General features: G+C 40.5%; 1 protein-coding gene across 1 annotated transcript in view; it reads left to right on the top strand.

The window, feature by feature from the left end:
• Positions 1-286: 286 nt before the first annotated feature.
• LOC115431034 (NACHT, LRR and PYD domains-containing protein 12-like) overlaps positions 287-11692 on the top strand; it is a 50038-nt gene continuing 38632 nt past the window's right edge. Inside the window, exons 1-8 of the mRNA XM_030151273.1 lie at positions 287-290; positions 518-655; positions 803-922; positions 2412-2635; positions 4233-6033; positions 8425-8595; positions 9852-10025; positions 10318-10491. Of these exons, the coding sequence (XP_030007133.1) occupies positions 537-655; positions 803-922; positions 2412-2635; positions 4233-6033; positions 8425-8595; positions 9852-10025; positions 10318-10491 (2783 nt within the window). The 5' untranslated portion in view covers positions 287-290; positions 518-536. The remainder of the gene's footprint in view (positions 291-517; positions 656-802; positions 923-2411; positions 2636-4232; positions 6034-8424; positions 8596-9851; positions 10026-10317; positions 10492-11692) is intronic.

The following is an 11692-nucleotide window of genomic DNA, read 5'->3' as shown; positions in this document are numbered from 1 at the left end:
TGTAATTTAATGAACTGCTTGAAAAGGTTCCAGTATTGTATCTTGTTAAATCAGATAGTCTGTGGTCACATAAATATGCCTTAGCAGAGCCTCAAAAGTCTGCTTAAAACTATGTGAAGTAAAATGGAGGGACATTTTATTACCTTAAGTAAACACAGGGTCAAAGTATGAATACATGACGTCCAATAAATGCAGAGGGGAGGGGCATCTGTCAGCCCAGGTGAACCGCCTGAATATATTCAGAGTTCAGACTCCATTCTGATAAATGAACAGAAAGCGTCTGGTTCAGGGTGAGTCTGACATTCGGATCATTTTCCTGTTCTAGTCTCTCAGTGGGTTTTCTCTGTGTCGACTGAAACAGTAAACATGGATGTAGTCACTTCCAGGCTGAGTGTCCACTAGGTTTACTGGACTCTGTGTCCACTGGGTTATTTCCTGTTGTGTCAGTGTTTGTGACTGATGAACACAGTGTTTTAGTGATGTGAGTTCACAGTAGTTTTACTGCTAGTCCTTTCAGACTGACTGAAGTTCACAGTATGAGTCTGAGTGTGGATGAAGAGGAGGACGGAGCAGAGTTATCCCATTATACAAACAGCGGTTTGTCCACAAAGGAACCTCCAGGGGACAGTAATGAACCAGGACCTTCTGATCCACAGTGAGTCGACTGTCACACACCTTTAATATTTGACTACAGACAGAACAGGACATGATGTGTCCAAAGGTGATAGAAAATGAAGTGTTCAAATCTTAATAACACTAACATACTGTCCAATCCAACTGTTGTACTTGTGTTGTTTCCAAGGGGTCAGTATGACAGACCCAGAGCAGAGTCTCCAGTGTCCTCATGTCTGTCCATGAAGACTGACTGGTCCAGGGAAAATCCTCCAAAGTTTAGTCCTGAACCTGGACCTTCAGACACAGAGTAAGAAACTGTTTATACTGTAAATATTACAGTAATATTGTTCTTCAAGTTGATGCTTTTAAGATGCTGCTGTTTGTGAATTTGCTTTTTGTTTGGATGCTTTGATCAGTTGGACAGTCTGCTGACCTGAGAACAGCTGAACATCTCAAGTCTTTAAAACTAACCAGAGTTTATAGACATGACTCAACTCATGGCACTGACAAGTTTTACAGTATTTTACACTTCATTATGTACATTATATAGAAAAAAACACAATTTAAAACAATATACTCTAGTGTTTTGTGTTGTATAATTCAGTTGTTCTATATGTTTTTCTCTGTTTTCATGTATTATTTCTTTGTTTTAGTTTTATTGTGTGTAACTTCTGATCTGTTTCCATCATCTCTGAAACTCTTTGAATGTCACTAATGTGAATGAGGGGTGATATTGAATGTTTGATTGATAATCTACTGTAATAAGTGGTTAGTAAGTGACACTAACAACACCATTAAAATACTGGGTTACACAAATAACACAGATGAAGTTTACACTCAAACATGTTTTAATGTGAGGAACAAATCAGAGAAGTGATTTTGTCATATAAATACGTGTTCAGACGATCACAGAACACTAATATACTGTCCAATCCAACTGTTGTACTTGTTGTTTCCAGAGGTCAGTATAACAGACCCAGAGCAGAGTTTCCAGTGTCCACATGTCTGTCCATGGAGACTGACTGGTCTAAAGACACACCCCCATATTTAGATCCTGAACCTGGACCTTCAGACACAGAGTAAGAAACTGTCTACACTGAAAATATTACGATAATATTGTTCTTCAAGTTGATGCAGTGGAGTGACTTAAACCTTTGTGAGTTATAAAGCCACAGACCCCCAGTCACTGGACATTAACTTGCAGGAGCGGGCTTTCGCCTGCCTGAACAGGCTCACACACTCAGTGGCCTGTAAAGCGCCAACACGAAATCAATTGCAAAACTTGCTTTATATGGTTGTTGCTGGGCTGAATGGTCTCCTGGCCAGAACTGGCATTGATGGGTCCAGTGTCTGGTTGGTCTGGTGGGGGGATGTGGTCCTCTGGCAGTAGGATGGTGTGCTGGTGTGTTAAGTGTTCATCTGTGCATCTCTGATGTGCACATCACTGTGAGGAATTATCTTTTTCACATTATTAACAGTTTCCTAGCATCACCTCTATGTGTTGCCAACGGTTCAAAAGCACTAGAAGTGTGTGTACGCCAGCTATGGACTTGGCGTAGAGCACCGCACATTTCCACGGTCATTTCACTGTTCACACATATGAACACGAGCATGGACAAGGACGTACGCCACGATTCTGGGCATACGCACCCTTTGTACATGAGGCCCCTGGTCCTTGACCCAGCAGAGTTACAGAAATGAGCTGACAGAGCTCAGAGTGCAGATCTGATCATTGAACAGCTGATCTGAAAGAACATTTAAGAAGCTTCTTCTAAACAATGTCTTGATGTCCACAGAGAGACGGAGAGGACTCATGTTCCTGAGGTGGACCCACCGTCCTGTTCTTTGTGTCAGAAGGTCCAGAGTGATCCAGTCCGGACCAGCTGTGGACACTGGTTCTGCAGACAGTGCATCACTTCATACTGGGACCAGTCTGGTTCATCAGGAGACTCCTCCTGTCCCCATTGTGAAGAAACGTTTAGAACGAGAGCTGACCTGCAGATCCACAGCACTGTACAAAGTAAGACTGGACATCTGTCTGAAGATAAACTCCTGAAAACAGTTGGGAAATTCAGTTTGTTACTTCGGTCAATTTTCAGTCAATAATTTCTCTTCTTTAACAATACACATTGGTTATATTTTAAATCACTGACAGCTTGATAACTCACATTTACACCGAGATACAACTTTTAAGGATCTTTCATTCATCGAATGAGCAACAGGTAAATATGCAAAATATTAGAGGAGAATAATTAGAACATTCTTTATTGTCACTGTAACAAAATTACAATGAAACATGTAGTGACTGACCTGTCATTGCTGGGTGCGAGTGGAGATCTCATTTTTGATGCGCTACGAAGCAATTAATGTCCAGACAGAATCCTTCAGTGAGCTTCCCACTTTTATTAAACATTCTTATATGGTCACATCAATGTCTCATGAAGATTACACGACAACATGACTACTGAATGATGCTGACTTCTAACTGATAGTGGTAAAAACTGTACGATCTCCCCATCCTTTCCCAGTGACCTAGTTACCTACCCCCTTAACTCAAACCAAAAATCCACAATTAAATCGACATAAAATAAACTAACCCCCCCCCCATCACCACTGAAATGTAATCATTTGTTCCTTGTGCCAGTATAAGCATTTCCTGAAAATTTCATCCAAATCCGTCCATAAATTTTTGAGTTATCTTGTTAAAAATCAAGCAGACAAACCTGATGAAAACATAACCTCCGCCGTTCCTTGGCAGAGGTAACAAACGTAAAAATGGCTCCTACAAAACATAATTGTCACAGCCCAGCTCATAGACCAAGACAACACAGTGGAGACGGACGAGGTAGTAACCAATTCATATGTAATTTATTTTAACTAAAACAAAGTCAACTCAGAATCCTGTGAGCATCAGTATATCAGTAGTGCAAGGAATGTGTGACTGGGTGTATATGTGTGTGGTCAGCAGTATTGTGGCGTCCAGACCAGAGACCAGATCAGACCAAAGCAGAGCAGCCCAACACCAGAACCAGAGCCACTAGAACAGAGTAGGGCTGTACAGAGCAGACTGGACCAGAGAGAGACTGAACAGCAAGGTCGCTTAAATAGACGGGCTGCACCTGACAGGTGGCACTCATCAGCATGGCTCCACCTGCAAAACCCCAAGTGAGACAGAGACCCCTAGTACTCAAACAGTGTGGAGTCTTCACACAATGTACAATGAAATTACATTGCCATCCAGCAAAAAACTATATAAGATCATCAGCAGCATTTCTGCTGGTAAGGTTTTGCCATGGTGCAGTGCCATGGCAAAATCCTTGCCACCACACCATACATTTCATACAAAAAAATCATCACCGTTGCATTAGACTTATTATACATGTATGAAATATATAATAGGCCAGAACAAATGTCCTGCCCCCTCAAATAAAAGTTTGCGAAGATTCAGGAGGTGATGAGCGTTAAGTCTCACTTTCACTTCCTGTACACAGTTAGTTCATTTATAAGTAAAGAGTGAAGATCTATGGAGCATCAGGAATCTACCACCATCAGGGATTAAATTAATATCACTGTTCAAATAACATTTTACTCAAAACTTAAATTTGTCCTTCCTTTAGATGAACATAAACTCAGTCTGAGGAGCAGATGTGAATGTGTGACTGAAGGAACTGATGAAACAGGAAGTAGAACCCGTCTAAACCGGATCTTCACTGAGCTCTACATCACAGAGGGATGGAGCGAAGATGTTAATACCCAACATGAGGTGAGGACGCTGGAGACAGTTTTCAAGAAGATCATCCAAGAAAGTCCAATCAGGTGTCAAGACATCTTCAAAGCCTTACCTGACCAGCAGAAACCCATCAGAGTGGTTCTGACCAACGGCGTCGCTGGAGTTGGAAAAACCTTCTCGGTGCTGAAGTTCACTCTGGACTGGGCAGAGGGTTTAGAAAACCAGGACATCAGTCTGGTGGTTCTGCTTTCCTTCAGAGAGCTGAACCTGGTCAGAGATGAGCAGTACAGTCTGCTGACGCTGCTCCATGTTTTCCATCCAACATTACAGAAGGTCACAGCAGAGCAGATCACTGTCTGCAAACTTGTGTTCATCTTGGACGGCCTGGATGAAAGCAGACTTTCACTGGATTTCCACAACTGTGAGGTTGTTTCAGACGTCACTCAGAAGTCATCAGTCAATGTACTGTTGACCAACCTCATCAAGAGGAACCTGCTTCCATCAGCTCTCATCTGGGTAACATCCAGGCCTGCAGCAGCCAATCAGATCCCTCCTTCATGTGTGGACAGGGTAACAGAGGTCCGAGGCTTCACCACTGATGACCAGAAGGAGGAGTACTTCAAGAAGAGATCCACTGATGAAGATCTGTCCAACAAAATGATCTCACACATCAAGACATCCAGGAGCCTCCACATCATGTGTCAAATCCCAATCTTCTGCTGGATCAGTTCTACAGTTCTGGAGCACATGTTGACTTCAGAGCAGAGAGAAGAGCTGCCCAAGACCCTGACAGACCTGTACTCACACTTCATCATGGTCCAGACAAAGAGGAAGAAGAACAAGTACAAAAAAGGACATGAAACAAGATCAGGAGAGTTTACAAAGGCAGACAGGAAAGTCCTTCTGAAGTTGGGGAGGCTGGCGTTTGAACAACTGGAGAAAAGAAACATGATGTTCTACCAAGAAGACCTGGATCAGTGTGGTCTGGACGTCACAGAGGCCTTGGTGTACTCAGGAGTTTGTACAGAGATCTTCAAAGAAGAAACTGTGATCTTCCAGAAAACAGTCTACTGCTTTGTTCATCTGAGTGTTCAGGAGTTTCTGGCTGCAGTCTACATCTACCACTGTTACACCAGCAACAAGACAGAAGTTCTGAAGAGGTTTTTGGGAGACCAGGACAAGGACTCAAAATCACCTTTCATGAAAATTTTCACAGTCAGTGACAGCCTGGATGTTTTCCTCAGAAAAACCATGAAGAAATCCCTTCAGAGTGAGAACGGACATCTGGATCTTTTTGTTCGTTTCCTTCATGGCCTCTGTCTGGAGTCCAACCACAGACTTTTAGGAGGTCTGCTGGGTCAAAAAGAGAAGAGAGCAGAGAGCATCCATGAAGTCATCAAGAACCTGAAGGAGATGAACACTGAGGATATCTGTCCTGACAGAAGCATCAACATCTTCCACTGTCTGACGGAGATGAAGGACCAAACAGTCCATCAGGAGATCCAAGAGTTTCTGAAGTCAGAGAAAAAGTCACAGAAGAAACTGTCTGAGATCCAGTGTTCAGCTCTGGCCTACATGTTGCAGATGTCAGAGGAGGTTCTGGATGAGCTGGACCTGAAGAAGTACAACACATCAGATGAAGGAAGACGGAGACTGATTCCAGCTGTGAGGAACTGCAGAGAAGCTGAGTAAGTACTGATGATAATATGAACAGTATTAATCATAGACTGAATATGAAGATGGATCACATGACCCTCTGTCTTCTGTTTATGTAAAAGTGAAATATGGGAACTGCCATGATGGTTGTAGGATCAGAGTCAACAGAGTAGAGACACTGGGATGTGAGGTCCACCCACCAGATGACTGATTGGTTTGTGTTTTTGAAGGATTCTTGACAGTGATTGATCATTGAAGCAGTCGATCACCCATTTTAAGTTCATCATATAACTTATTCAAACCAAAGTAATTAGTAAAATGATTTCTTTAATAAATACCAGCCTAATGAACATTTAATGGAAGTGGTAAATGGACTGCGCTTATTCGAACCTTCAGTCATTGGATGACTCGCTCTACCAACTGAGCCACAGCCACCCATCATTTCCTGGATGTGTACTTTGACTTTGTAGTTTGAAGTCCCATAGAACTTGGAGAACAGTATGACCTGTATTACATCCAGCCACTAGGGGAAGATCTAGGGCAGGGCTGTCAAACTCATTTTAGTTCAGGGGCCACATTCAGCTCAATATGATCTCAAGTGGGCCAGACTAGTGAAATGACAACAATGAAAAAAGTAAAATTACATTATGATAATGTTTATATCTACACCATTTCCTTAAAAATCTGAATAACATGAACAACCTGAAATGTCTCAAGAAAAACAAGTGCAATTTTAACAATATTCTGCCTCAGTTTATCAGTTGATCATTTACACATGTATATTACAACTACAAATACACAAAACATTTAAAACAGGCAGCAGATTGGTAAAACTGCATGTACTTCTCTTAAGAAATTTTAGGTTACTCACATTTTTTATAAGATAGTTGTTCCCATGTCTTAATATAAACATTTTCATGTAATTTTACTTTTTTTTTTTTACACTAAAACAAAGATAAAATCTGTAGTTTTCATTATTTATAGGTTATTATGATAATATTTTATTAGTCTGACCCAATTGAGATTAATTGTTCTGTCTGTGGAACCTGAATTAAAATGATTTTTACACCATTGATTGTTAATATCTTCAGTGTCATTCATCCTATGGGCCAGATTGGGCCCTTTGGCGGGCTGGATTTGGCCCTTGGGTCTTATGTTTGGCACCTGTGATCCAGGGTGTTTGGTAGGGATGCACCGATACCACTTTTTTCCAGACCAAGTACGAGTACAAGTACTTACATTTGAGCACTTGCCGATACAGAGTACCGATACGAGTCCTTAATAATCCCATTCCAGTTCTTAGTTCCTTTTGTAAATGTGCTTTATTGTCGTAGTCATTAGTCTGACTGGAACAAAGTGCTGCTACTGACATTTAATGTGTTGGAATGAGCATTTGTCAATTAATCCACCAGGGGGCGCTGCTCATAATCAACCATACTGAACAAATACCACGAAGAAGAATAAAGTTTTTGAGAAGAAGAAAGTCAGTAATAACAAACATGGAGACGACAGAGGTAACACTAATGTGATACTAATATTGTAGCGTTTTCGCTAGTAAGGTTTGAAAGCAAAGCGAAGAAGGTAGAGAAAAGATAAATGAGCAATTAGTTTTGTTTTCACTTTCGCTGGCAGCGGTCTGCACTGCTTCTGACTTCCATAGTATTATCAGTAGGATGTAAACTGGCCCAGCCCTGGGTAGCTGTCATAAATCTGTCAGTAGTTTTTCTCTAACTCACACAGTGGCTCTTTGAACAGATCCTCTACCTCCACAGTTCTCGCTGGTATTCTCCATCTGGATACACATCCACGAGCACCTGGAAAATGGATGGAATGTACGCAGAGGATGGACAGAACTCTCTGTCCGTATACATCTGTGTCTTTAAAGTTACTTGCAGTCAGCGCAACTTTTATCACCGTCATTTATTTTGAAAAATCTCCACACTCTTCACACTCCCCACACATTATTCCACCGCCGCGTACCTGCTGCACTGAACTATGAATGTCACACGGCCATAAGTGGTATCGGTGCATTTGTATCGGATATCTTTTGTGAGTACAAGTACACACACTGAGTATCAGAGCCGACACCCGATACTGGTATCGGATTGGTGCATCCCTAGTGTTTGGCTTCCATTGCATCCATCTTTATACACCTCTATTTCATTAATCTGGTCTTGTCTTTTTTACCCTTGGCTCTCGCCGTAGGGTGTTGTGATCAGTTCGTTGTCTGTCTGTTTGTCCATATGTGCAAAACTTTGGTGTGGACTGAAGACCGAGGGTTTTCAAGTGCGGGCACATTATGTTTAAACCTTAGAATTGTTCACAAAACTGGTGTCACACAACACCATATCCTGACCTTGGTAAGATTCAGATGTTCAATAAATGTGTTAATAATTAATTTAATGTAAATTCTGTATTCATAGACTTTCTAACTGTGGACTCTCAGAGACTCACTGTGAAGTTGTGGCCTCAGCTCTGAAGTCTAATCCTTCACATCTGAGATTGTTGGATCTGAGTGACAACAACCTACATGATTCAGGAGTGAAACTGGCGTCTGGACTGGAGAGTCCAAACTGCAGACTGGAAACTCTGAGGTTAGTTCACTGACTGTCTACTGTTCACTGCAAACAGATCCATCTGTTTTTCCTCTTGAGGGTCATGGGGGTGCCAGAGGTTATCCTGCTTACCTATAGATGAAGGTGGGGTCCACCCTGTTCACTGCAGTACTGTCACACACAAACAACCATTCATTCTCACATTCACATCTATGAGTGATTTAGATTTCCCATTGAAACTATCAAGAAGGAGGATGTTAGGAAACTGGAGAACCCAGAGAGACGTCATACAGACAGGGGGAGAACATGCACAGCTCACACACAAAGGTACACACAGTTGGTGCTGGAATCAACCTTCTTGCTGAGAGGCCATAGTGCTAATTACTGTACCACCATGTGGCCCAATGAAACAACAGCTGTTCCTGATCTGAACTCATACAATGAAAATTTCAACTTAAAGCCTACATTAAAAGAGATGTTTTTAAAAATACCTTAAATATTTAATATATAAGATTCCCACATGTTTGCATGATCAGATGTCTGAGCATTAAACAACAAAACCTTTGTCATACAAACCCATCAACATCCTTTATTTTACATCATATGATGAGTTGAAGATGTTCTTTTTAATACAGTAAAGTAAAAGCACCACGATGAAATACCAAATACTGATAAAAATAAGATTTCTCAAAGTAAAAAAAAAAGAATATATCACCAAGAAAAGCTGTAATCATATGTCTGTTCTTGAGTTTATAATTTTCCATTTGAAACCTTTTCAGTTCTAATCAGAGGATTGAACATGAAACAAGAACATCATCTTCTAATATTTAATAAATGTACATATTACATACAGTGAAACCTATAGATCAACAGATGGGTTGATTTTAAATATTTGTCATAAACTGAAACATGAATTGTTTAATTTATGGACTGAGTTATAAATTCTCTTTTTAAAGTTGAAAAAACTTTAAAAGATGAAGGTTGAACGACCATGAGTTTATAGAGGTATTGATATATGATCTCAGCCGTAAACATTTAGAGAAGAAAAGTCAATCTAAAACATCTGATATAATAGTAAAACACTGACAGCGACAATTTTCATGCACAATAGTAGTATGAGTTCTTACCATTTACTTGCATTTTCCTTGTAATGAGAACGATTCTAGGAATCCAGCATTTTTACTTTACATATTGTATTTATTGTGTAAAAAAAAAAAAAAAAAGAAAGAAAGAAAGGAAAAAAAATAACGGTGTGTCTTTTAAATTTTAATCTACATCATTGACTCTTTATTCAGGATGTGGAGATGCAGTTTGTCAGAGATCAGCTGTTCTTCTCTGGCCTCAGCTCTAAAGTCCAATCCATTCCATCTGATAAAACTGAGTCTGAGTGGAAACAACCTCCAGGATTCATCAGTGAAGGAGCTGTGTGATTTCCTGCAGAGTTCACATTGTAAACTACAGACACTGGGGTCAGTTCACTGTTACTGTTAAAGAGTTTATATGTTTCATTATCGATACACATACTCAAAGGCTTTGTCTTTTATTCTGCAATGTAACATTGAAGAAGAAAAAAATAGAGCAAACACAGTATATGTGTTCTACAGTGATTTAAGTAATTTGTATTTTTTCATTGTATTTTGAGGGACACTTGTCTAATCACAAACAGCATCTGTTAGTTCAGTAGAGTTCAGTAGAGTTAAGTCACAAATTAAAACCTGTACACATCTGACTGGAGCATTAATGGATTTATTGTTTATTCAGGTTGTGGAAATGCAGTTTGTCAGAGATCAGCTGTTCTTCTCTGGCCTCAGCTCTGAAGTCCAGTCCATTCCATCTGATAAAACTGAATCTGGGTGGAAACAACCTCCAGGATTCATCGGTGAAGGAGCTGTGTGGTTTCCTGCAGAGTCCACATTGTAAACTACAGCAACTGGGGTCAGTTCACTGTCTGCTAATAGCTGGGTTTCCATCACCCTCAGAAATGCACAAAATGTAAATTGCGCAATAGAAAACTGGTATTGGAAACGCTGAAATGTTGCAAAAACTGTCAAAGATCACAAAAAAGTTTTTACGCTCTCATGAGTTGTTTTTTGAGACGTTTCGATATAGAAGTATTGCACAAAAGTGTAATGGAAATCCATTTAATGTATTTTCACCCATCTGGTCCAGGTGGTTTTGCTCAGTCCACACGTCTCCCCTATGATCCTGTACTCAGAACAGGTGGTTCTAGTTTGTTCAGGCCAATAGACACTGGCTTTAGTGGAGGAACTACTTCCCCAGGGCAGGACAGGTCTGGTGACACCAGAGGTTCAGGAACATCACACAGGTCAGTAAATGGTACCCGGGTCATTTGTAAATTCTGGATCCACAACTCGTTGGTGAATTCCTGATGCTACAATTCTCTCCCATAAATCCATTGTGTGTGGCCGCTGCCATAAATAAGGATTTTGTCTTGGGACGATCATTCGTTCCCCTCTTCTTTAGTTGAAGACAGTCAATGCAATAGCAGTAGATGAACTGACACTACAGTGGCAACACCGTGGAGTTTGGATCAAACTCAGTGCCAACATCTGCCTTAAACCAGCATCTGAACACAACTAGACAAGGTTTTATGAGAATTACGACTTGAGTACTTTACTAGAATCATGCATCAGAAGCCAAACAGTCTTCAATGAAAACACCTACAGGTAGCAGTTGTACTTTGTCGAAATTGGAGAAATATTGCTTTTATTTTGTGGAAAACTGTAATGGAAACCCAGCAGAGCTGCAACCGATTAATCAACTCAAAGTGATCCAAAAAAATCATTCAACCACAATTCTCTTGAATCAAAGCTTTGTTTCCTTCATTTCTCTGCTGTTAAACATTGGTTCCCCTGTTGTGTTTCACACGGATGCTTATTGTGTCGCACAAAGAAGCTTCAATTCAGGAAAACTGCAGTAGAATATTTCCCCTCAGTCAATTCAAGTCGATTAATTGAATCGTGAATTTTTCCATTCACTTCAAGCACCTTATTGAGTAATTGGTTGCAGCTCTAAAACCCAGCTACTGTTATAGAGTTTACATCTTATTCTTTCTTTCTTTCTTGACTTGTCTTGTCCAGCATCATAACAGAATGGTGGGCTGGCTGCCTTGTTG

Source organism: Sphaeramia orbicularis, chromosome 13 (assembly GCF_902148855.1).
Source record: "Sphaeramia orbicularis chromosome 13, fSphaOr1.1, whole genome shotgun sequence".
In the NCBI taxonomy this organism is placed as follows: Eukaryota; Metazoa; Chordata; class Actinopteri; order Kurtiformes; family Apogonidae; genus Sphaeramia; species Sphaeramia orbicularis.
Note: the sequence above shows the minus strand (reverse complement) of the source record. Positions and strands in the feature narration are given on the sequence as shown.